This window comes from Magnolia sinica, chromosome 17 (genome assembly GCF_029962835.1).
Source record: "Magnolia sinica isolate HGM2019 chromosome 17, MsV1, whole genome shotgun sequence".
Taxonomy (NCBI): domain Eukaryota; kingdom Viridiplantae; phylum Streptophyta; class Magnoliopsida; order Magnoliales; family Magnoliaceae; genus Magnolia; species Magnolia sinica.
Genome location: NC_080589.1, coordinates 43320430 through 43348191, shown reverse-complemented (window position 1 = coordinate 43348191; position 27762 = coordinate 43320430). Strand labels below are relative to the sequence as shown.

The following is a 27762-nucleotide window of genomic DNA, read 5'->3' as shown; positions in this document are numbered from 1 at the left end:
AATTCTTCGATTCCCCCAACCTAAGCCTTCGTCTTCTCTTAAAACCATCTCTCCTTTAGTTATCTACATTCCCGAAACCCTAACCCTGAACCTAAAATCCCTAACTTTCCTACTTTCCCAAATTACCCAAACCCTAATTTTTACCCTAGGTTGCATCAGGTTTTCTATTTTGAAATAGACTATACCTTATACTAATTGGATGTCCCTACATCCATTAGATCCTAGTTTCTTTTTATTTAATGATCTTGTGTGATGATGTTGGTGACTTAGGATAGGATTATGCATGATGTTTTTTTGGTTTTCATGGGATTCGTGATGATTATGGTAATGCTTGTATCTTTGTAATAATTGTCTCAATTCTACTACTTGATCTCACATGTTAATTGGTTCATGCATTGGTCCTGCATCACACCCCCTTGCCAAAGGAAATCCCTTGTTAGCTTGTCAATGCGTGCAAGGACCACCTTAGGGCAATGAAATAAGGACATAAAGTAGAGATGGAGCATGGAGAGGAAAGACTTGATCAAAGAATCCTACCCCTAAGAGTGAGCAACTTGCCCTTCCAAGGACTAAGCTTTCTCTCCATTCTCTCAAGCACCTTGTCCCATAGATGAACTGCGGGCTTACCTAGGCAAATGGGGATGCCAAGATAAGAAGAGGGAAAGGACTTAACCCAACAACCAAAGATATTAGCTAAGTAGGAGACCTCCTGAGAGACATGAATACTAAGAATTTCACTTTTGGTTAGATCAAGGTTAAGCCCAAACACAACCTCAAACCATCTGATAGTGATCCTCATATTGGGCACCATAGACTCCTTGGCTTCACAGAATAAAATGGTGTCATCCACAAATTGACAGTGATTGATCTGTTGAGGATAATCAAAGCCCTAAAATAAACCCACAAATTGCCCTCTAGACAAAATTTTGCTCAGGTCTTTAGCTACTGTCACAAAAAGGGAGGGAGACCGAGGATCCCCTTCACAAAGGCCTCGAGAAGCTTTGAAGAAACCAAACGAAGAACCATTAATAAGGACTGAAATTCTTGCAAAGGAAGCACAACAGTGGGTCCGCTATCTTTACTTAGCTCCAAAACCCATCCGACCCAACATATAATCCAAGAAGGACCAATCAACATGATCATAAGCTTTTTTAGGGTCCAATTTGCAAATCACACCCTGCTTACTTACCTTTTGGCATGATTAGAGAGATTCATGGGCAATTAGGGCATTGTCCAGGATCTGCCTAGTAGGAATGAAGGCACTTTGAAAGGGCAAAATAACCTTTGGAAGCACCATCCATAGGCCGTATCCTCTGACGCAATATTTTAGAAATGATTTTATATGGGCTTCCAAGAAGACTGATGGGTCTAAAGTTCTTCAAATGGTCTACACCTTTTAGCTTAGGGATGAGGGCCAAAAAAGAGTAACCCAACTCAACTGAGAAGTGAGTGGAGGAAAAAAATCCCTTAGTGAAAGCGAGAAGATTCAATATAACCAAGTTCCAGAAAGTCTGGAAAAAGGCCAAAGGAAATCCATCCGGCCCTAGGGCTTTGTCCCTCCCTAGATCCCACACAACCTCCTTAATCTCCTCAATCCGGACATGTAACTCAAGATTATCAGCCTCCTCCGGCAAGAGAGATTCAAAGTAAGATTATCAAGATTTGGCCTCTTCTAACCCACATCCGGAAGAAAATTTTCATGAAACTTGACAATGGAATCACAGATGGGACCTTTATCTATGAGCCTTTAACATTAACCACGTGAGAGGAGATAAATTGGCCCGGGCTTTGGCACTGGCTATCCTATGAAAAAAATTGGTATTTTTGTCGCCACCTTTGAGCTAGATAGCCCACAAGTGTTGGGGCCATTTGATCTCCTCTTTCTACCTAGAACAATAGTCATAAGGCAACTTATCTTTGGTACCTTTCTTAGCTTTAAATAACACGTATCCTTCTGCCTTGCTGTCCAGATCTTGGATTTGGCTAAGCAGAGCATCCATCTCGAGCTCCCTATGACCAAGGACCTCTCCCTTCTAAGAGATGAGTTTAGCCTTTAGCAACTTCAACTTAAACAAAATAAATCAAGCATGACCCACAACTTCAAGCGATGACCACCACTCAGAAACCAAAGACCAAAATCCATCGACCTCAAGCCAGGCCAACTCAAATTTGAGGAGCTTAGAACCCTAATTAATCTCCTCCACCTCCATTAGAATAGGGCAATGATCGGACACAAGCTTAGGGAGACCTCTCTAGCAGGATAGAGGGGACCTTTACAACCACCTAGGGGACACCAAAAATCTATCTGATAAGGACACGACATGGGAAGCTTGACCATTGGACCAAGTGAACTTCCCATTAGGAGAGCCACTAACTCATGCTTAAGGGCCTAGTTGGCAAAACCACATATACTAGAGGTCACAACAACACCATGAAGCTTCTCATGAGCGAAGCTTCTCACAAGCAAAGCGGATGACGTTAAAGTCAGCCCTAACACACTATGGAAGCTGCCATCTATTAAAGACAACTCCTCCCAAAAGGAAGGACGAAGAGACAGACAATTTGGACTATAGACTCCCAAAAACACTCATATGAAACTAGAGGACGCCTCCTAAAAGACAACATTAACAAAAAAGAACCAAGCCAACTCTTCTCTTTACACCAAAGAGAAGGGTTCCACAACAGTAAAATACCGCCCGTTGACCCAACGGAGTTCAGGGACTCCCAATCCACACCCCTACGACCCAAAGTGGACTCTACTAAACCCCGATCGATTGATTGAAGCTTAGATTCGTAGAAAACAATAATACTAGCTTTGAAGCGCTTACAAATCTTTAACCTATAACACACACACACACACACACACAGAGAGAGAGAGAGAGAGAGAGAGAGAGAGAGAGAGAGATGTCTCAAGTCCAACCGGTTGGACCACAACTTACGGTCCACCTAGTGGATAACTTTCAACCTTTCATGTGGGTGCAACATCTAATCCATCCAATAAGTTGGACCCACCATGAGGAATTCCGTATGCAAAAATCGGCCCCATCCACTGATTGAGCGGACCATACTTGTATTTTGCTATTTATCAATGGATGGTATTGTTTGTCTTTGTTGTGATCCATCTGATGAGCATTTGTGGCTGATTTTTGTACGACATGATCCTAATGGTGGGCCCAACCAATTGAAAGGGTTGGATGTCATATTCACTCCCTAGTTTGGAAATTATCCTCTAGGTGGACCGAAACTTGCAGTCCAACCAGTTGGACTTGAGACCTATATATATATATATACACACACACACACACACGGAAACGCTCACCCGCGAACCAGTTCGTATGTACTACATACGAACTTTTTTGAGAACTCATCATATCTGATGAGTCTCGCAAATCTGAACGGTCCACATGAAGTAGAACCTCATGAAACCCCCTGGTACAAATTTTTACTTTGATCCAAAACTTCAGTGGGCCATGAAAAATGCAAACAGTTTCTTCCCTTGATTTGAATTTCTCTTTGCTATGGCCCACCAGAGTCTTAGATCAGGGTGAAAATTCACACCCTAAGGTTTCATGGGATTCCGCATCTTACGGACCATTCGGATTCAACACCCATGACACGTGTGCAAAGGTGCGCACGTGCGTAGGTGCGTAGGTGAGCATGCCTCTACACACACACACACACACACACATATAAGACGTAGATGCACTTCTGAGAGCATCCTAGCCCACAGACATTACAACTTAGGATCTTCATTGGGGAACCATCCTAACCCCTCTCCCCCTCCTCTTGTTCCTAGGATTGGCATCATACTCCCACCTAAAACAACTCGAAGGTTAACAAGTTCCTTGCACCCCGTACTAGACTTTGAATATCAACAAAGGACAATTGAATGCCCCTTTCTTCCACCGTCTGGGTATTTATATGTAGGATTAGATCCTTTCTTTCTTATCTCCCATCCGTTTATTTTCTTACACATAGTTCCTTACATTGTTGCCAGTGAAAAATATTGAATTTCTATCCACAAAATTCCCATTCTTGGAATTCAAACGAAGCCAATTTTGGGGTAGCTTTGTGGTAATGGAACCAACCAACAAAAAGCATTAACACTGCACCAATTAAAAAGGTCAATGTCCCTATCACCAAACACCACCCCTAGAAATCTACCCACATGGCATAAGGCCTCCCTAACCCATCTTTTCCCCCTAAGAGCGGGGGGAGAGATATTCAAGGCATCATCAAGAAAGCCAGGAACGACGAACTCAAAATCTAGAAGCCCATCCCCCTAATGATGAGCATAGGGGGAACATTAGGAGAGACATGGATTATGGTAAGAAAACCAAAGGTTTTCGACTGAAGAGTACTATCGGACTCTCCCACACAAATCCAAGACTGAGATCCATAAGGAAACTGAAAGATATATGAGGAGAAAGGAGTATGAAAAGACTCTGAAGGAATGGGGGAGAATACAAAGGAACCACATGCAAAATCATAAGACTCCACCACATGTGCAAACAAGGATGAAACATTCACATGAACTGGTGAAGCCACACAAATTCTGAAGGGGAAAAGAGTAGAGACCACTGGGCGCAATGCTTAGAACCATGTTGCCTACCTAAAGATTAGAAACACGTGAGGGAACATCTCTGGCTATTGGGGCGGCTGACTTAAAGTTGATGACAAATGAATTAATACCTGAGGCCGTCGATATTTGGATGACATCATCACACCTACAACGTGTTGGATTGAGCAAAACCTTGAAAGCAAAGGGCGGCGACGGGTCACTCCTTCCTCCACGTGGGCATACCACTACTCGAGGTGCAGATTGAAGGAAGAGCCTGATTGCTATCCATCATAGTGAGGGGATACAATGGCAAGTTTTCTAGGGCTAGCTATCCAACACTAGAGATGAGAGATTAGCGCGAGGAACACCAACAATGATATGTGGTGGTGGAAGGAGCCCTCTAACCTGTCACATAGGAGAAATCTCAGCCCTCCACATAGGGGGCCACACACCAGGGACGATCCTACGGTCAAGATCCTAATGGTAAGACATAATGACAAAGGGCGTAGGGGAACAATTGACCCTCTTTTGAAAATTGAAACGTGGGGAGGGGGACTCCACCAAGCTAGTTGTAACCAGTGTTCGAAATATCGATACTATCGGCCGATATTATCGTTATCGCACCCTCGCGAGATGATACACTCGCGATAACCCCCGGAAGATACCAAAAAACCCAAAATCCAGATATCGGCCGATATATCGTCGATATCGCACGATATTTCGACAATATCACGCGATTTCCTTAAAAAAATCGAAAAAAAAAAGAAAATCGAAACTATCATTATCCGAAAAAATTGAAAAAAAAAACAAGAGACTGGATTTTGGTATCTGTACAAGAGATCATCATCATCGAAAGCTTCCATTTGGTGGGCCATTCCAATCAAAGCTTCTTTCGTAGGTTAGTGCAAGCAAAATCTTCGATTTGGGAGAGAAATCCGTCAAAATCCGAAGAAATCCGGGTATTTGGGCGACATTGGGGGAAATCCTCGTCGAAATCTGGAGAATCTTCATCGGAATCCGAAGATTTGGGAGATATTTGGGGCTGGAACCCTCTCTGCTTAGAAAAAAAAAGGGCGTCCGGCCCTTTTTTTGGAATAGAGTGGTGTACCGCAGACCACCGACTGGCGTGCTGATGTCGTCACCAAGTTCTGTGGGTCCCGTCATGAGGTATATGTTATATCCAAACCATTCGTCCATTTGGCGAGCTCGTCGTAAGGCTTGAGCCAAAAAATAAGAAGGATCCAAAGATCAAGTGGACCACACTGAAAACAGCAGTGGAAGATTAAAGGTCTACCATTGAAACCCTTTTGGGGTCACCACTGGACTATTTACAATGACAAGGACTGCACCACCCATTCCCAGAGGTAGTCTAGTAGCACTGCACCACTGGACTATTTACAATGACAAGGAAAAAGAAGAAGAAGAAGAAGAAGCAATTTCTCAATCAAAAAATTTGTAGCATCATTGTTTCTTAATTCCTCCCACACATATGGCTTTATAGCCTTCTCCCCAATCCTATAAAAAATAAAAGAGCCTTCATAATTTAATTCAAACAATTACTTATATTTGTAATGAAAGAGAAGAAATTATGTAAAGAAACTATCTAAAGGAGATCAAATACCATTCTGCTACTCTATGCACTAAATCATATAGCACCATATGGCTGTATGGTTAAAAGACTATCATAAAATATGCATACGGTTTGCATATTAAGCTTTTAAAAGCAGAAGATTGGACCTGTGGGCAAACAGTCCAAATAGTTTCATACATCTGAGCCATCCAATTGGAATTGTGGTCCCCAAAATCCAATTGAACCATTGAAAATCTCATTCAATTGATCGTGTGGGGTCCACAAGCCAATCATGTGGCTTTCCTTTCAATCGATCACGATCTAGGGTCCAATCATGGGCCCTCTTTGTGGTGAACTTGTGGTCTTGCGTCACTTACCCCTGACTTGGAAACATAGTTGTCAAAATCGTATGACTTATGATTATGATTTAAGTTGAAGCTTAGGCAAACGATTTAAATCCCTTTTTAGATGAATCTTACAATTCTGTGATTTGAATCCTAGGATTTATGATTCAAATTATACTTGTTCTCTTCTTTTTTAAAATTGATATGGCTTTTGCTTTATGTTTTTAAATTGGTGGTGGGGCTCTAAGAAAAAATTTAAAACAGGTCAATTGTTTTATTTCATTCTTTATAAGAGTAAATGACGGATCATCTTCCAACCATAAATTGTGGAGCTTTTTATTACAATTTCTTACCTCTTAACTGGTTGAGACACCATGTAGATTTTATTACTCAGCTAGAATGATTTTACACATGGTTGTCATCACGTTGACGTGCATGTATGGTGGTAATGGTGGTTAGGATTTTACTTTAACTCAAAAGATCTTACCTTTTTTGGTCACATATATTGAATTCAAAGTTTGCCTTTTCATTTATTCTGTGCTTTCCTACGGTTTCGCTATGTGATTTTTAAACTAAAAGATTTATTTGATTCTTCATAAAATTATTATAAGATGTTTTGGAGGGTTCATTAGGAATTCACACTTTATAGCATTGACTTTAAAACATGACAATGTCTATACTTTGTGGGGAACATTATTTTGACACCATCGAGTTGGTGGCACACTTTCTAGGTTTAAGTTGATATGTTAATTATATAATATATCTATATGGGATTTTAAAATGACGATTTTCCACAATTGTGAAAAGAAAATTTTGTTTTTCAAGTCCTTAAGAGTTTAGATTTTTTGGAAACTTTTTTTTTTTTTTACATGTCTAATCATCTCAGTTCTTGATGATGTTAGTCTTTAATCCGCTACCAAGTTTTTCAACTTAATGTTTGGGTAAAGTAATTACTGCATCAAAACCCTTGAAGTGATGAAAAAATAAATAAATCAAGATAAACATTTGATAGCAGTGGCCCTGAAGGGCCTGCCGATAGCAGCGGTTGGCCTGAGGGCTGCTGGTTGGGAAAGAACAAGAAAGAAGAAAAAAAACAAAGAGGAAGGGAGATAACAAGAGAGAGGGAGGAGGGTCTGGATCAATCCTATTTCATCCTTTGATGCCATGTTCATATCCGTGGCAATGGAGAAAGAGGATATGAGGAGAAAAGTGAAAAGAGAAGGAAGAAAGAATGGGAGGTTGTTGAGAGATCATTTCACACCCTCCCAAAATTCTTACTTATAACATATTAACTTAAACCTAAATACAATATGCTGCACTGCTGGAGTACAAAAGATATGTGATATGTGATTCACATACACATTTCTTGTATGGATGTCTATGTAGTTTCATTTCTTATTCTATCAGCCAACTTTCTATGTCAGCCATGTAACTGCAGACACCTACAAGAGACGCTGAAGTTGCAACATGAATACAAAGAATCCAAAATTGAAGTCATTACAGACTTCTCACTCATCACATTTGCAAAATAGAGCCTGAACAGTTTTTAATAAGAATGAGGCAGGAGAAATTAGTGTTCAGATGGCAATTGAAATGGTGCTTGGAGTTGGAGCTTAGCCATACCATCACGGATTAATTGCTCCGATAATTGTTCACCAAACACACCATCAGTAAAAGGTGTGGAAGATACAAGCGTCCTTATACTTTCTTCATTGCCAAGCCAGCGTCCAATTGCAATGATCACTTCCTGTGATAAGCTGATCTCTGCTATGTTGTCTGATGCTATGGAATCACTTGCACCAATGCAAACTTCAAGATCGCCGATTATGCTCCTTGGATGACATGGAAAGTCGAAGAGTGTTTCTTGAATTCTTCTACAGAGTTTGTCCAACTCAGTGCAGCTTACCTCAGTAGGCTTTACCTGAGAACAAGCAGAACAATAAATGACGTCCAGCAAAGGTGGAAAACAAATCATTTTAGTGTAGTGTCATTAACTACCTCTAGTTCTAGATGATTTCCGAAACGCCTTTTCAAATGCTGGGGGCTTCCAATACATCTAAGCCGTCCGGCAACCTTCACGTTTTGTGAAAAGTATGCCAGCAAGGTCACGTTAGTATTTAGTATATGTTGTTTTGGAGCTTGTAAAGTCAAAAGTAAATTCTGTGAAGAAAAAAATACCATTATTCCAATCCGTGTGCAGAGAGCTTGAGCTTCATTCATACTATGAGTAGTGAGGATAACTGCTGTCTTTCCTTGTCTAGTTGACAGGCGTGCTATAACTTCCCACATGAATCTTTTTGCAATAGGATCCATGCCTAAAAATGCATCGACATGGATCAACAACAGTTTACAACACAAGTTGTGAACTTTTGAATCAAACGATTAATTAGAACAAATAAAAAGGAAAAGAAAAAGCACGTCTATCGACTGTAGTGTGTATTGCTAGAGTATCAAATAACTCCTGAACTTTTAAGCATATATGTGGGTGTTTCAAATAAATCCCCCGTGTGCCCAATGCGGGCATGCATGCATGTCTATCAAATAATTTGTGTATCAAATAACTTCCCAACTCTTAGTTTTATGTCCGTATATCAAATAATTGAACACTTTAGTTACGTGTATGTGTTGCTGGAGTATCAAATAATTACCAACCCTTGGTTGTGTGTTGATGGAGCATCAAACGACTCTCCAACTCTTATGTGTGTTGCTGGTGTATCAAATAATTCCCCGATTCTTAAGTGTGTGTGTGTCTGTATGCAGTGTGAGTGCCTACAGGAAAGGTTCTCATAGAGTTGACTATACAGTATCATGGTGTTACCGTGGGGCCAATTGTGTTGTGTATGTGGCATCTGAACCTTGCATCAACTACAAAGCACCATAAGGCCTGCCCTGATATGTATGTGGCATCTGAACTGTGCGACAGATCCAGGACATTAAAAAAATGGGCCCTACCAAATTTTAGCCCAATCCAGAAGTCAAGTAGGCCAAACCACCCAGAATAGTAAAAAATAATGTGTAAAACCTACATTTTGAGGCTTACCTGAATTTTGGAACGGGTTGATTTTCGGCCCATCACTTCATCCAGGTGGGACTCACATAATGAATGGGTTGGATGACACACGAAGTGAAATCAGACGTTTTAGGTACAAGTACACATTGTTCTAGATGGTGGCCGACCTGAATTTTGGATCCAGCTAATTGTTAGGGACCCTACTGTTCTAGAGGAGACTCAACAGATGCATGGTTTAGATGCCACATACACATCATGGTAGTGCCCACTTTGCTCGACCCTTGTGGTAGGGTCGACCCCATAGGAACATTTCATGTGTATGAGTGTGTCCCTTGTGGAAGGGTCAGCCCCATAGCAACATTTCATGTGTGTGTGTGTGTGTGTGTGTGTGTGTGTGTGTGTACAGAGAGAGGGAAGGAGGGAGGTGCTCATAAAACCTCTACAAGTTTCCAGATAGCATGGGCAGTTGACAAACTAAAAACTGGAAGTAATTATTGTCACAGATGAAATTAAAATTTGATCTATAACCTGTAAGTAGATGGTTCGTCGAGAATAACTATTGGAGGGTCACCAATCATTGCAATAGCAATGGACAATTTGCGCTTATTGCCCCCACAAAGAGAATATGATGGTTTATTCATAGGAACATGTCATATATATGTGTGCGTGAGTGCATGTGTGTAGAGAGGGAGGGAGGGAGGGATGTGCTCATAAAATCTCTACAAGTTTCCAGGTAGCACGGTGTAGTTGACAAACTAAAAACTGGAAGTGAAGTAATTATTGTCACAGATGAAATTAAAATTTGATTCATAACCTGTAGATGGCTCGTCAAGAATTACTATTGGAGGGTCACCAATCATTGCAATAGCAACAGACAATTTGCGCTTATTGCCCCCACTAAGAGAATATGATGGTTTATTAGCGTGTTTCCACAAGTCGAACTCCATCAATTTTTCTTCGACAACCTGCCCAGTTTTGTATTAGCATTAGGAGCGATTCCCATAACAGATAGAATGTGGTTACTGGAAAAACTGAAATGATGAAGGAGGTAAAACACTTATACAATAAAAAAAAGACAGAAAATTTAAAGCCTGATATGCTGAATACATCTCTCATCCTCATCTCGGGAACTCCTTTTATCCTTGCATAAAGCTCAAGATGCTCTTGGACAGTCAGAAATTCAAGCAGAGCATCAAACTGAGGGCAATAGCCAATCTGCATAAATTCAAGAACATGAATCAAATTATTTTAGTGTCAAAAGTATATTTTTCATGAACGAACCATGACAATTGTAACTCAAAAGCTTAAGCAAGCATTTAACATATTACATGCTGACGAGCTGCCCTGGGGTTTAAACATATATCGCTCCCAAATATATATGCAGTTCCATCAGATGGACAGTCCTCTCCTGCATGGAAACATACCAAGCAAAATTATAAGTGAACGAAGCCACCCAGTTCTATGAACTAGAGGGTCTATCAAAGAATGAAGCGATGGTAACATCCTTTCTAAAAGAAAGAAGAAAAAGAAGAAAAGGTACATATTACACACAGCACAACAGTATCTCAATAAATTTTCTTTTATTTTATCATCCTATATAACACTAGGGAATATTGTCACAATAGATTTGTAGTCTTGTAGGTTGTAAGTTTGGGATAATTTGCGTCTCAACTGGAACTATTGTACATCACCAAAAATCGATAAAAAATAAGTCCCCCCAAAAAATAAATAAATAAATAAATAAATAAGAAAAATAATTGTGTTTAGTCCCTTTGTGGTTGTGTTTTAACCTTTAACAACTTCAAGTAGTTGTTTCACATCAAAATATGGATTTGTTGGAGAAATAGCAAACAGAGGGATTTTAAGCTGGAATCCAAAAGTGACAAAATCTGATATTTTTGTTTGATTTCTTTTTTCTCCAATATATTAGTAATGAAGTTGAAATCCATGCATATTACATGAATTTATTTTTACTGCTTGTATTTTATGATGGTTGAATGATATGACCTCTTCTTGGATATAGTTGCATCATTTACGGCTGCTAATGCATATTTTTGTCAGATGACTATTAATCTATTACCAATTTTTTGTAATGTTTGAGTTCCGAGTCTATAATCATGTATCTTTTAACATCTCCTAATACCACCATTTCTTGAGGTTTCCCCAGAGTTCCCCTCAGAATGTATAACTCTACACCATATCGGAACCTTTCCTGATATTTCCTGAGAACTTTCCCATTCCTGAAGCTGTGAAACTTTGTGCGGAATGGATATTTAAAACCTTTCTCCTGGTTCTCACGAACACCGCTGCTGGTTGACTTGATAAACAGCCCGAATAACAATATCTATTACTCTGTCCAACTCATATATCACCCATTGCTCAGGAAGGAGGGAAACCCTCATAGAAAAATCTTCCCTTTTGGACACTGACAACCCTCATGCCAATCCAGAAAAAAAGGGCCTGACGGATTCAAGCATCACCCAACAGATCTGAAAGGGTTAGGAAAACCTCCACTGGTTGTCACACGCAAAATCATAATGGATGAATAAATGATCCACTTATTTTGTTTTCTGAAGGCAAAAAATGCAAACAGACTAATTTAAAGGGGTAGGTGAACACATCTGAGGACAGCCACTCTGTTGGCTCTCTTCACTCTGCTGAGCAAGTTGATAAAACCGAATAGAAGGATTTCATTGATAAACATGACGTCCTTCACATTGTCCAGAACCATAGATCCCTATTTTCGAAAGACAACCTCAATCACTGCAGGAAGGTGGGAAGGCCCACCATATCTTAGATTTCTTCTTCGCTTAAGTTTCTCTGAAGAGAAAGCAACCACATAATTTGTTTCCCTATAATGAAGAAACACTCAGATATTACTGCCTCTATAAAGAGCTACCTACGATAGTCGGAAGAATATACTAATGAGTAACAATCGCTACAACCCCATATGTCCTCACAAAATAGGATTCGAGACCCTTTCCTACTCTAATGCAATTTCCTTTTTGAAATGAATTTCAATTTTGAAAACTGCTTACCACACCCCTGGAGTCCTATACAAAGAAGAGGCCTAAGTGAACCATCCACCAATGTTCACACCATATTTTCTTGAAATGAACCTGTTTCCATGAGCTATCATCTTCAAGCCAAACCTCCATAGCCACTTTCTCAGGACTGCCATGTTCATGATTTTAATGATCCATTGTTGCTCACTACTGCTAATCATACACTCCCCACTCCACAGGATGCAGGTCACACTTCACTTCTGCACCTTTCCAAAGAAATCCCTTTGAATCTTTTCCAACCAGTTGATCACACTAGCAGGGTACACAAACATAGGCAAAAAATGAAATGGCTTGTTGACATATAGTTGAATGAAGCATGAAGCAAAGTGGCAACAAATTTGGGTGCAGGGGCAGGGAAGAATCTGTTTCAAAATGTTAGCCAACAAGTATACATATTAAATAGTAAGGAAGTGAGAGTGGTAGCTTGAGTCTTGAGGTATAATTCAAAGTGTGAGCGGCACCTAATTAGAAGGATGGTGCAACTATGATGACATCAGTGATCAATATATAGATGGCATTGGCTGAAATATCGATATTGCTCATGGGTGATACGAAATTTCATCATGATATTTGCAAATTTCCAAATACCGTGTGATATTTGCAATATTTTTACTACAACTTGTCAATATTCCGATTGAAACCATCATAAATTAGCAGATATCAGAAAAAAAAAAACTATTTTTTGCCCAAAATATTTTGGGGATTCTCTTTGTAGTTATGTTTTTACAACTCCACTTGCATCAGAACATGAATTTGGTGGAGATATCACGGATTGAGAAGGATTTTCGAGCATAGTTTTGTCCGACAACGCACTGTTTTATCCCCTAAATAGTGGAAAAATATTGTGCATCATTCTTTTTAATGTTGTGGAATCATGTGTCTTCTAACATCTCCTTAATTGAATAATTCCACCATTTTCTTCATTTTTCCATAATTTTCCTTCATTGTGATATATTACGTGATATATGTGATATTTCCCAATGTTTCCCAATATATTTTCATATTCCAAGGGTGTTATACATAGTGTAATACTTATACTAAATATTTGTAGTAATGGCAATATCAGCCAATATTATTGGTATCACACAGGGGCGATATGATATACGTCAATAGTACCCAAAATTTTGGGTATCGGCAAAAATATTGCAATGTATCATGAGATATCAGCGATATATCATCATCGTGAGCGATGATTGTCGTATCGATAATATTGGCTGATATTATTATTATTGCAGGGCAACAATACAAAATTGACCTGGAGTATCAGTATTCCTTGGTATCGGGCAAAATATCACAAAGCATCGCATGGTGTTGCATGTACCGTGAGATATCGCCGATATCTCGTGGTTCTTTCTTTAGAAAAGCTACTTGGTGTCGACAATATCTGTCGATATCGACAGATAACGTCGAACGCTGACATGAACCACAACCCCTCTATATTAAAAAAAACCTCAAAACTTCATTTTTCCGTCATTTTCCTTCATTCTTCTCTAATCTAAACACATTATGGGTGGATTTTGGTCCATCCTTTGCAATCATTTGGGAGAAGAACGAAGATTTCAAATTGGAATAAAAAATTTTGCGGATTTGGGGCAGGTTGTCATTTAGTGTGTGATTTTGCATTTCCATCCTTTTTTTTTTGTTTAAATCATACAAAATCAGTGCCAAAAGCTTAGAAATTATTGATTCTTCGTGTTTTGTATGGAAAATCAAGGATTTGAAGCTTCGATTCGAGATTTGAGGGTAGGTGGTCTGATATGGGGGAAAATTTCTCCCAAATTGGTTACAATCTTACACTCTAAACATGAAATCAAACATGTATGAGACCTGATCTACAGATTCGTGAAGTTTTTGTGATTGTTTTAGAAAAAATATTTTTAATTAAAAAATAATATATAATCTTATTTTTCGAAATTCCACTTCTAGCAATGATCAATTAGGGCCAATTTCACATTATGTAGGAGTGTTTGATAAAAATCATCATCACATACACTCTAATTTCGAGATTTGAGGGTTGGTTGGTTGTCTGATTTGGGGAGAAATTGGGGAAAATTCAAAATTTCCTAATTTCTCCCAAATTAGTTGGCAATCTTACACTCCAAACACGAAATTAAACAGGTTTGAGGCTTGATCTATTAATTCGTGTATTTTTGTGATTTTTCGAAAAAAAAAATATATTGTTTAATTAAAAAATAGTTTTTTTTCCCCCAAAATTTCTTTTGTATCAGTGGTCAATTGGCTGCATTTTTAGAGCATTTAAGGGTGGTTGATGATTTTTTTATAATATAATTATAAATTTATTTTAAAAATAAATAATAAATGCTAAAATTATAGATGTAGTACACTGTCATTGCTAATGCAATATTCTTTTGCAGGTAAACACATCAGGAGGAAGAGAGTGACAACTTGATATGGGATGGAAATATGACACCCCTATTCCCGATAATTGATTCGTTAGGGTTTGCCACTTGTGTGGCCACGTGTCAAAGAATGTAGGGGTAACCCGCTTGAAGGAACATTTAGCGAGAGGGTATTGAAACGTTGTAGAATGTCCTAAGTGCCCACAAGACGTGAGAGCTTAAATGAGGGCTTTGTTGAAAAAAATGTGAATATAAGAGACGACCATACTGCATGGGAGAGGGAAATTAGGGAGGAGTTAGGGCGAGCATCATATGCTCCTGCTCTAAAGAAACAACATTAGTCTTTTTCTTCCAAAGCTCAAATTTCTCAAGCTCAGTTATACTTGTATTTTCAGCAATGTCCACCTGGATTTTACTTAGCTTCAACTCTTCAACAATGAAGAAACACTCAAGACATTCTCTCTTGTAGCCGGAAAGTAAACAATGGTGGAACTTCTGGATATATCGTCATTAAGAAGTGACAATTCTCCGTCAATGCAATATTTCTGGTGCGATATCTATATTACGAGCGGATTCCAATTGCTGGAGAGAAGCACATAACTGAGCCAGAGAGTCATGAAGCCCTGAGACTTGATTTTGGCTAGCTTTGCAGCATTGTCCAAGATCGCCAAGAAGGGGCCACTGTTCAGGATCTTGGAACATGCGAGCAATTGCTGAAAGGTCATTCTTAATCAGAATGAGCTTATATTGGGGAACCTTCTCCAAGGAAAGAATGTCTGATACTGTCGCCGTCGATTTTGAGCCTGTAGAGAAGCTTGGAACTAGTGCAGCTACAAGCAAAATAGAAAATATAATATAAGTGAGGACGAGATAATCCTATTAAAAGAAGAAAATTTTGAGAATTCAAAATCATACCTGTTGTTGGAACTGCAAATGGAGCAGATGAAATCGAAGGTCTAACAACAACGGGAGTATATGATGATTCAAGGATGACTACGGCATGAGCAATATTGAAAGTCGGTTACTTGGCCACCGTGCTTGAGTTCAAAGTTGTTGGAGTTGTTATGACAACGGGCTTCGACGTAAGAACAACATGATAAGCAATCGCAGAAGGAATGTTGGAAGACACAATTGTGGAGTCATCTGTTAGGATGTGTTCAACGTTAGTTCCATCAACTTCTGTAATTGCTTGATTGATCATGACGTTTTGATCAACCTCCACACTTTGTGGAGTTAAAAGAGGTCTGTTGGGAGGGATCAACGCCTTTGCTATGTTCTGCGTTGGCACAAAAAGTTCAGCCTCCCTAGACGACGAAACCTCCATGATCATTGGAAGTATTTGGGGGTCAGTCGAAGGAATATTGACCGGCAAGGTAGTGGGTTTCTCGCGAGGCATCGGGGAGTAGTTGGACTTGAAAGTCATAGTAATGTTGGCCATCGGTGAATAGTTGAATTCCTCGTAATCTAATGGCTCTTCTTCCACAGGGGTGCTTGCCTCGCCAGCTAGGATCGATACATCTTGTGGGTTTTCTTGGGTGACTACAGTAGCTTCAGCTACGGTATCATCTTCATCATTATTCACCTCCCATTCCTCTTCTGTGCAGTCATCTTCCAAGGAGCTGCTTTCTCTAATGGATCTATTGCTCGCAGTTGACTCTTCGTCTTCATTTTCCTCAGAAGACTCTTCCTGGACAGGTTCTTCAATCATAACCTGTTTACCCTTACTGGATGGACCAGGCCCACTTGCATATATTCCTACTTCTGTAGAGGCTAGAGAGACACCTTGACTACTCTGTTCTATAGGAGGAGAAGGAGCTTGTGTTTGAGAACGAGTAACAGGGGATGAAAAACTCTGCCTCGCAGATCTCATCATCGGAGATGCAGTTGAAGGCTCAGGCCTGCTCTCAGTATCAACTGGAGTTTCTCAGGTGGGGGTGTAAAGCACAGCTGCTGGTGCCAGCAAGGTTAGATCATTACCCCCTTCTTGCAGACTGGGAGTCATGGTAGCAACGGGTTGCTCTCCCGATCTTCTTAATTCTTCCAGAGGAATTCCATAAGCTATCCAGCCTTCCAAAGTATTGGCAAGCTTGACTTGACGAATAGGTTCCTCCGGATAAATCTTCAAACAAACTTGGTTAGGGGCAGGAGCATGATCCTTCTCTACCATATAACTAATCCCCTGTTCAGGTCTGTAGTTCTTCAGCCTTAGTGGAGCTATCCAAACTGGGTAATTTACTGAATGACAACAATGAACCAAATGAAACTAGTGAACCCAAAATCGCATCCAACAATAAGAAGTCTGGATTGAGCAATTATATCCTGGTAAGATGAAGCAAGACCCTGTACACACTATCAAGAGCTACTTCCAGATGAACGCCCAGTAATAAGGATCGACGCTGAAGCTCCCCATCACTCGAGTAACGATGTCGTAGTTCTCTAGTATAGTATGATCTTACCCAAACTAACGCGCGAACCTACTAGGATAGTAGGGCTCACGCCAAAATTCGCTACTTTCCCTTAAAGGGAGACTGCTAGACTTGATGCAGATGAAAAAGTGGCGTTCACTCGGTGATAATGAATCATCATTGATGGCGTCTCTATCCTTAAGGATGTTAGAGAATGGGAATTGGAAGAAGATGATGGATTATGTCCTCTCAATTTTATCCACTACCCAACTGTAAGTCTTCTTGATCATCTTTCTTCGTTGATAATGCCAGAATGGAAGACGATCTGGGTTGACATGCGCCTTCCCCGGTTTATCATACGTCCATGGAAAATATATTCCCATCCACCCTACAAAGTAATGCGAAGGCGCATAAGCTGAAGATACTCCAACCAAGAGACTCTTACAGTGAGTCGCCACATCGCCAAAAGCGTGATATACAAAGCAAATAACAGGAGCCAACGAATATTTTCTTCCTTTTGCCATTGCTCCAGTCACCACAAAAAGGGTGCGTCTGATGGCATATGCCCACTTAGAACTACGTGTCAAAACCACAACACACACAAGACAGAATACTACAAACACAAGAAGAATGTTTGTGGTGAATTTCTCTGTTTTCTATCTAAGAGCTCTCCTGTCCATAATATAGATCTTCTACCTTCTTTACAGCAATCTAGATCCCCGATTTAGGGGTCAGTTACATACCTTATTTACAGCAATCTAGATCCCCAAGTTAGGGGTCATTTACAAGAGAATATTACAAGGATGTCTAAATATGGTATGTACAAATGTGATATTCAGAAATCTGGTGAAGGTCTGCCGGTATCTATGATATTCATTGCTGATATCGTTGACACCCCCCATCAAATTGATGCTAGAGAATTAAGTAGCATCAATTTGTTTACGAAGAACTGATGCCAAGCGCAAGTGAGAGGTTTGGTGAGAACATCCGCAATTTGAAGATTTGTAGAAATGTGAGGAAGGGTAATGATGTTGTTTGCAAAAGCTTCTCGAATTGAGTGACAATCAAACTCTATATGCTTAGTACGCTGGTGGAAAACTGGATTAGCCACAATTCGAATAGCACTCGTGTTATCAGCATGCAGGGGAGTAGGGACGGGTTGTGCAAATCCCAGTTCAAAGAGCAAGCCACGTAGCCAAGTAATTTCGAAATAGGCCGAGGACATAGCACGATATTCAGCTTTAGTGGATGATTTTGAAACTCGATCTTGTTTCTTACACTTCCAGGAAATCAGTGCATCACCCAGATACATATACCATCCAGTGGTGGAGCGATGCGTATCGGGGCAGCCGGCCCAACCAGCATCACTATAAGCGACAAGTTGAAGAAGAGAACTCAAAGGAAAGAATAGCCCACGAGTAAGAGAACCAAGAAGATAGTGGATGATGCGTTGAACCGCAACCATATGTAAATGATGCAGTGAAGTCATGAATTGACTCACGAGATGAACAACGTATGAGATATCTGGCTGAGTAATCGTTAAGTAGACGAGGCTCCCAACTAGTCGCCTATATAATGTAGGGTCGGGAAGAAGATCACCATCATCTTGGCGAAATTTTACATTAACTTCCATAGGAGTATCAACCGGAACAGAGTCTTGTAAGCCAATCAAGATAGTAATATCTGTGATGTACTTCTGCTAATTTAGGAAGAGACCTTTGACACCTTTATGAACTTTAAGCCCCAAGAAATAAGTGAGGGCGCCAAGATCTTTCATGTGAAAGGAGGAACGAAGGGAAGCTTGAAGTTGTTGAATCAATACACTATCATTGCCGTTAATAATAATATCATCCACGTAGACAAGTAAAAGGATGATATCCAAAGATGTCTTGCGCAGGAATAGAGAATGATCATACTGGCTTTGCACAAAGGAGAGTTGAAGAAGTGTTTGCCGGAACTTCTTAAACCAAGCGCGAGGGGCTTGTTTCAGCCCATACAATGAACGTTTCAAGCGACACACAGCGGTACCACTAGAACTAGAAATACTCGGGGGAGGGCGCATATAGATTTCTTCTCTAAGATCCCCATGAAGAAAAGCATTTTTGACATCCATCTGGTGGAGAGTCAAATCCTGAGAAGTGGCAATAGCTAGAACTATACGAACAGCGGTCATTTTGGCTACTGGGGCAAAGGTTTCCTCGTCGTCAATGCCATATTCCTGACGATTGCCAAAAGCGACAAGTCGAGCCTTATATCTGTCCAAGGATCCATCAGATTTGAGCTTGACAGGGTAAACCCATTTACAACCAATGGGCTTAACAAAGTGTGGACATGATACAATGTCCCAAGTATCATTGTTCTGTAGAGCATCTAGTTCCTCTTGCATGGCTTCTTTCCAGCACTCATGTTTCATAGCCTCGAAGTACGAATTAGGTATAGAGATCGAGGGCAATGTAGCAACTAAAGATGTATGAGGAAAGATGTACTGATCAGGGGAGTATCCATGGTGATCAGGAGGATAAGAGAGGCGAATGGACCGTCGAAGAGGAGTAGCCACGGTGTCGGATGCAGATGTCGGAGTTGACTTGTGAGGGGGTCCATCAGTAGAATTGTCACGCCGTTTTCTCCTTTCATACACAAAACCAGGTCTAAACCGTGTGATAGTGGGGGAAGGAGTAGACACATCCTCGAAGTCAGGTAAAGAGCATATAGGTGTTGGGTTAGAGAACTCCATATGAGAGGGAAAAAAAATAAAAATAAATAAATATATATATATATATATATTTTCAAGAAAAACAACATTCCGAGAAGTCCGAATCCTATGAGTGACAGGATCGTAATAAAGATAACCCTTTAGATTTGGAGCATAGCCAAGAAAGACACACTGTACGAATTGAGCGGAGAGTTTGGTGCGTTCGATGGGAGGGAGATGAACAAACCAAACACAACCAAAAGGATGGAGATGGGTATACTCAGGTGGCCTTTGATGAAGAAGAAAATACAGGGAGTGATGATGAAGATTAGAGGAAGGAAGGCGGTTAATCAAGTGCACAACGGTAGAAAAAACCTCAACCCAGAATTTAGGTGGAACGGATGACTCAAGAAGCAAGGAACGAACCACATCAAGGAGGTGACGATTTTTCCTCTCGGCAACTCCATTTTGTTGGGGAGTGTACAGACAAGTCCGTTGAGAAATAATCCCCTTCTGTTGGAGAAAATCCTGGAATTTGTTGGACATGTATTCCCCCCCTGAATCAGAACGTAAGATTTTGATGCTGGTAGAAAATTGGTTCTCAATTAAAGTTAAGTATTTTTGAAAGGCATGAAAAACTTCAGATTTCCTCCTTAGAAAATATATCCATGTAAAGTGACTATAGTCGTCAATAAAGGTAACGAAATACTTGAAATTAGCATGAGAGATCACTGGTGTAATCCCCCATACATCACTGTGAATCAAATTAAAGCAATGAGTAGAGGGAGCATCATGAGTTGGAAATGGAAGACTTTTGCTCTTTCCCAATTTGCAGCTAAAGCACTCAAAATCAACATCTTTAAGAGAATGGAATTTTATTATCCATCAAACCAGAATTTAATACAGAGAGAAGGGTCCTAGAATTTAGATGGCCTAACCGATTATGCCACAACTGACATTGATTCTTGACAAAGGTACAAAATAGAGAGAGCACACTTGAATCCCTAGGTTGTGTATTGAAGCGAAGAGGGAAGAGTCGTCTGCATTTAGGCCCCTTCGCGATTGTCTTCCCTGACACCTGATCCTGCACAATGCAACTAGAACGAGAGAAAGAGACATGGCAATCAGTATCAACTAATTGCCCAACCAAAATAAGATTAGCAGATAATCCAGGCGAATAAAAAACATTTTGCAAGGATAGAGAAGAAGAGATATCACTGACGGCGGTGATGGGAAGACAGTCCCCATTGGCGGTACGGACTTGCAAATTTCCATCATACCTTTTTACATTGACAAGATTGTCAGAGGAAAAGGTCATGTGATTCGAAGCACCAAAGTCAAGAAACCACAAGTTAGAGAGAGATTGATGTTTACCGGGGAGACTAAGTGCAGAGAATGCAAATTAGTTCATCTGCTGGATTGTTTCAGGCGTGAGAGAAGGTGATGCTGACTGTGAAGGCATGGAGGCTGAAGCCATGGAGTCAGTGACTATATCTTCCACAAAGGTATGAAAAGCTCAAGGATTTTGATTCTGAGGGCGTTTCTGACATTCAAAAATGATGTGGCCCTTTCCTTTACAATAATTGCAGAATTTCTTCTGACACTGATCAGCAATATGGCCAAACTCCTTATAACTGTAACATTGGACATTGATCATCTTTTGAACCTGTTGTTTTCCTTGTGCGGCGTATGCAACATTGAGAACATTGGGGGAACCTTCCTGCTGTTCCAAAGTTGCTTGAGTCAAGCAATGCTGCTCCTCCCTAAGGAGTTCATTTAGACAAATATCCAAGGATGGCAAGGGAGTCCTGATCATGATGTTGGAGCGGACATTTTCAAAGTCATGTCGTAGTTTCATAAAAAATTGGTCTCGCTGAGTAGTTTGATGAACTGTCTGAATAGCTTCTAGAGCATCATTGGAGACTGATGCATACACGATGTGTGTATATTCAGTCCATAAATTGACAAAACCTGAATAATACTCCTGAATCGACATATTTCCTTGAGTATAGTTGGCAATTTCATACTCTAATTGAAATCTTCGAGCCGAACTATCTTGATTATACACCTTTTTCAAATAATCTCACATAGCTTTGGCTGTCTTATATGGTCGTAGATTGAGAATAATGGCAGGATCCATGGAGCTTAATATCCAACTCATAATACGAGCATCCTTTGCCTCCCATTGAATGAATTGAAATGCCCAAGCAAAATAATTCTTACCCGAAAATCTGATGCACACGAACTCAGATTTCTCCATAGTTGAGTTGTAAAAAATAACAAGAAAGAGAATCAGATCAAGTGAATCCGATGCTGCCCGCGAACACCACAAAACCAGCGGTGAAGAACCTCCATGCCTTGCCAAGATCCAACTTCAATGAGCCAAGAATCGGATATTATGAAAATACTCAAGAAGACAACCTCTTTATGCCCAAAGAAATCACAAATCACATAAAGATTGTTCTAAGACGATGGCAAGAGACTTGGCTTTGATACCATGTCAAAACCACAACACACACAAGACAGAATACTACAAACACAAGAAGAATGTTTGTGGTGAATATCTTTGTTCTCTATCTGAGAGCTCTCCCATCTATAATATAGATCTTCTACCTTCTTTATAGCAATCTAGATCCCCAATTTAGGGGTCAGTTACATACCTTATTTACAGCAATCTAGATCCCCAAGTTAGGGGTCAGTTACGAGAGAATATTACAAGGATGTCTAAATATGGTATGTACAAATGCGATATTCAGAAATTTGGTGAAGGTCTGCCGGTATCTATGATATTCATTGTTGATATCGTTGACACTACGGAGTACCACCAAGCTAAGCCAATAGGCCAGGAAAGCGGCTAGCTCACCAGACTTGCTGTATTCCGGTTGGCCCTTGATCCTCTCTGTCTTAGACCAATCAATTGCTGGCTGTGATTCTCGGCAAAACTACAAGACCAAAAAATGATGGTTTTGTGAGATCAATGAAGAAGCATATAAAGATATAAGCAAATCTATAAAGTAATAGGGGTATACCGAAGGTCTATTGTAAAATGCGCTAGCCAGATAAGTTTCGAAATTTTTCTGATATCATGGAACTTAGCCTTTTCTCTGAAAAGTTTGATAGCGGTTTGAAACTTTCGGTTGACGATTTGTGGGGGAGAAATGGGTGAACTCCTCATTTGTAGGCATGTACTCGTCGAAGAAAAGGCCTGTGATAGGAAGACCAACCATTCTATATAAATCCCAGTGTGATGCTGACTTCGCCGATAGGGATGTGGAATGAGTTGGTTGTAGGACACCAATAATTCAAAAAGCCCTTGAATACGGTCACATCCCTGCAAAAATAGTCAAATGTGACTTCGATTGTGTTGAGGAGATCGATCTTAATCAAGACGTCCGAATGCTTCTTGATTATCGATTTGGCCCAAGCGTTGTAGTAATTGCACGAGGGTAAGAAGCCACGAGTGCAATACTCTTCTGTGCCCCACAGGAGTCTCGGGTACGAAAATGTTGTTGGGTGGTCTTGAAGAAATGAGTAGGAAAGAGGTTGTACGGGCTGTAGCATGGCATCAAGAACCGCATAGGAGAAATTTTGCCAGTCCTTTGCCTATAACCCCTTTCTATCAAAGAACCCTCCAGGATCTGAGGCTCCTTCATGGCCCAATGTGCTGTATAGAGGATCCAGTTGTGCGTCATCTTGTCCGTGGGTTCACTGTTAGAGGTGTACACGAATAGAGCTAGCTCGGTTAGCCCACTCGACTCGACTCGAAAAAGCTCGATTCGACTCGGTTTGAAGCTGAGTTCGAGCCGAGTCGAGCTGATTTTTTGAGCTCAAAAATGAGTTCGAGCTGGCCCCAGCTCAACTCAACTCAAATCGAACCCAACTCGTGTTGAACTAGTTCGGTGACTCGGTTACTTTGATATTGATGTTGCTCACTAAGTGTTTGATGAAATGACTCAAAGAAGTGGGGCCGGTGGCAAGGAAGGTATGTATATGAAACCAACACCCTTTTTTTCTTGATTTTTATGTTGCTTAGAAGGTGTTTGATAAAATACCTATAAAACCATTGTTGTTGTCTCAAAAACAGTGAGATTTTGAAGATGTAGTCTGGGTGTTTGTGAAAATGCCGCAATGGCGAACTTGGCTCGAACTGGCCCGAGCTGCTGACTAAACCGAGTCGAGCTGGCCAATCAGGCTCGAGGACCGAGCCGAGTTGAGTTCGAGCTGAGGTCAGCTAGTGGCCGAGCCGAGTCGAGCTAAGGCCAACTCGACTTGGTTCAACTCGATGTACACCCCCATTCACTATAAAGAATTGAGAGATGGCGATGGAGGTTCATCAGAATAATGATCATCTCGTCCTTGAAGGGGTTGGTGAACTTGATCATCTCTTGATGCACCTCCACACTGTCCCAAGTGTTTTAAAGGCGCTTCTTGTTAAACTCCTTGATATTCTCTTGAAATTGTTGCCCCTTGCTCTTCTGCTGCTTCTTTGTAAAATATGGAGGGGGGGTTGATTTCTCTGTCAGATGGCTTGAAGCTATCCGTTCGTAGGTTTATGGTAGCTTTCAACCAATCCTCCCATTCCACTTCACAACCTCTTCGAGGGGGTCTTTCTTTCTATTTCCCCCATGATTATGGCCTGATGAATGGGGCTAGCAAGATGTGATATTCTCTTAGAAAAATCCATTACTTGGGAGATTTGGCTCCTTGAATAGAGTGGTGGTTGGCTGTGGTCTTGACCCTCGTTCTAAGACGATCATCTGCTTGCGGAGATTGAAGGTTCCACATCGATCCTATTCCTCGACTCCTAGAAGTTTGATGGGTAGGAGTTGACGGTTCTGGAATGGTTCCAGGATCCTTTTACCCTTCGCCCTTTGTTGTAAAAGAGGAAAGGATGAGATGAAAATTTGGCAGAGTCCAAGAACTAAGACAAATTTCCACCGAGGCAAAGGAGTTTTGTGCGATTGCGCAAAGGTCTGTTGCACGGTCGCGCAAACGTCTGACACAGTTTGGGAACGAAGTTAGAACAAAGTGATTAAAACAAAGGATGATGAGTTTATATAGACCAAAGGACCCAATTAGGTGTTGCGCAAACCCAATCGCATAACATGTATGCATTGCGCGATCGTGCAACGGATAAAGTTTTTGCAGAAAGAAGAAGTTTGTGTGCATGGGAGGTTCGATCCCCCATTTGCATTCTCCGAAGGGAATTCAAAGGAGGATCGAGGGGTCATCTGTTGAGGCACAAAATCAATTGCGCACCGGGCAACAAGTATGAGTTGCGTGACCACGCAATAGGGTTGTGTTGCATGACTGTGCAACTGAACAAAGAAGGCGGAGAAAAGGGTTATGTAGTAGTGGGGAAAGGAAATAAGATGAGATTGGGAGATCAGTGCGATTGAGCAATATGAATCCCGCACAACAAAGAAGTGTTGTGCGCCCACGCAGTAGAGTAATGCTATGCATATTTGGGGCTTCACACGTGCAAATGCCTATAAATACCCCCTCACTTTTCTCATTTGGACACTTGGATTATTTGAGAGCTCTAGGAGTAAAAGAATCGCAAAATTCAGGTATCAAGAGGCTCGCAGTTTAAGAAGGAAGAGGAATAAGAAGTGCTAAGGATCAAGCCTGTTGCACGACCGTGCAACAGAGCTGTATTGCGTGATCGTGCAGCATAGGTTCCGTGCAACTAAAGTTCTGCGCAACTTATTCGGCTATATTCTGAATATCTGCGCAATTAAGCCTATGGACCACCGATTCAGGTCTTTCGTCTCGTGTATTGGTGTAAAGCAAGGGTTTCAAACCCTCACAACTCTTCTATCATTGCGACGGATACTCTATAGGCCGAAATGCTGCTGAAATTACTGCCGGATTGTTTTTTTAATTATCATTTAAAATTATCATAGTTAATTGTATTCTGTTTTAGAATCAAGGGCAAAGGAATGTAATAAGAATCCAGATTAGTGAAATAATTGATTATGAGTGATTATGAGTGTTCTTTTATTTAAGTTTCCTCGTTATTTTTAGAGTATAGATATTCCAATCTCTGAAATACGTTTCTGATCAAAACAGGATAAAAACTGGAAAATGTCTTTGGATGAGGAGATGAATGCCATGTAATCCAATGATACATGGAGTTAATTGATCTTCTATCAAGTAAGACTCCGGTTAAATGTAGATGGGTTTACATAGTTAAGTTTTAGCTAGATGTATCGATTGATTATTACAAAGCTAGGTTGATTTATGGAGTTAAGTATCTAGATACCTTTCCCCCTTGGCCAAACTCAATTCAATATGGGTTGTTATCTTTGTATTAGCCAAATTCGACTAGTCTTTGCATCAACTAGATGTGAAGAATGCTTTTCTACATGGAGATTAGAAGAAGTCTATATGAAGAAACCTCCTAGGCATGTTGCTTAGGGGAAGTCCTCTATGGTGTGCAAATTAAATAAGTCTATCTATGAGCTAAAACAGTCACCAAGAGCTTATTTGAAAATTTTGTTGTGATGATCTCGTATGGAATGAAGAGTGAAGTAGATCATTTGGTTTTTTCACCGCATACTTCATCTAATTATATTGTGCTTGTAGTATATGTGGATGACATAATAGTTATAGGTGGTGACTTGGAAGGAATTTAGAAATTAAAGTCTTATCTTCACTCCCAGTTCCAAATTAAAGATCTTGGTTTCCTTCAATATGTTCTAGGTATCGAAGTGGTTAGATCTAAAGTCGGGATAAATTTGTGCCTAAGGAAATATGTTTGTGATTCGCTAAAAGAGCCAAGTTTGCTAGATGCCAAACCTATAGATATTCCAATGGACCCTTATCTCAAGCTTGATCCTAATAAAGGAGAGTTGTAAACAGATCTAACTATGAACATAAGACTTGTTGGCAAACTTATCTAACCATCACTAGGCCTGATATTGCCTTCTCTATCAGTGTGGTTAGTCAATATGCAAGACCCCAGAGCTACACATTTAGTTGTTGTTATGAGGATTCTTAGATGCTTGAAATGTACTCTTTGGAAAGGTATCATGTATAGATCTTATGGACATCTCGAAGTTGTTGGTTATTAAGATGCAAATTATGTGGGTTTAAGATATGATAGGCGGTCAACTATGGGGTATTGCACTTTTCTTGGTGGTAATGTTGTTACCTGGAAGAGTAAGAAGTAGAATGTTGTTGCGCGGTCCAGTGCTGAGTGAACTTATCTAGCTGAAGAAACTTCTAGAAGAATTGAAATTTGTTGTTCAAACTCCAATGCGTTTACACTACAATCAAGCTGCTATGCACATTGCCAACAATCTAGTGTTCATGAGAGGACAAAGCATGTAGAGGTCAATTACCACTTCATTCGGGATAAGATCTCTTAGAAGGAAATTGTCACTGCATATATTTCATCCCATGATCAGATTGCATATCTGTTCACCAAAGCTCTTGGAAAGTCTCAGTTTAAAATGCTTATATTCAAGCTGGGCATGCATGATATCTATGCTCAAGCTTGAGGGAGTAATAAATGTAAATGGTCCAGCATGTGGGCCCCTTGGGCTTTTTGGGCTTTCAATACTGTTGGACTATGTTTTATGCCCACAGTTACATCCCCCTTTAAGTCAATTAAGCAAGAGGGGTGTTTTTGTACCCTAATAAAAGTAAGATGTGGGACCATGTGGAAGCTTCTCTATTAGAGTGATTCTACCTCCTCTGTCGATTCTATCTTTCTTATTCTTATTTTCTTCTCTATTTTGTCATTTGCTA

At 40.4% G+C, this 27762-nt stretch overlaps 1 protein-coding gene and 2 long non-coding RNA genes across 4 annotated transcripts in view; all 3 read right to left on the bottom strand.

Moving 5' to 3' along the window:
• LOC131231407 (ABC transporter A family member 1) overlaps positions 1–27762 on the bottom strand; it is a 184530-nt gene that overhangs the window by 2991 nt on the left and 153777 nt on the right. For both annotated transcript variants that reach the window (XM_058227578.1, XM_058227579.1), the window contains 6 exons: positions 10814–10893; positions 10593–10700; positions 10300–10450; positions 8654–8790; positions 8474–8548; positions 8099–8396 (listed from right to left, as the gene is read on the bottom strand). In XM_058227578.1, the coding sequence (XP_058083561.1) occupies positions 8099–8396; positions 8474–8548; positions 8654–8790; positions 10300–10450; positions 10593–10700; positions 10814–10893 (849 nt within the window). The remainder of the gene's footprint in view (positions 1–8098; positions 8397–8473; positions 8549–8653; positions 8791–10299; positions 10451–10592; positions 10701–10813; positions 10894–27762) is intronic.
• On the bottom strand, positions 11392–14713 carry LOC131231409 (uncharacterized). Its single transcript, XR_009164347.1, has 2 exons — positions 12524–14713; positions 11392–12337 (listed from the first exon to the last, which is right to left on the bottom strand). It is a non-coding gene; the product is annotated as an uncharacterized LOC131231409 (long non-coding RNA).
• LOC131231408 (uncharacterized) lies at positions 17949–18720 on the bottom strand. The gene is made up of 2 exons (XR_009164346.1): positions 18059–18720; positions 17949–18011 (listed from the first exon to the last, which is right to left on the bottom strand). It is a non-coding gene; the product is annotated as an uncharacterized LOC131231408 (long non-coding RNA).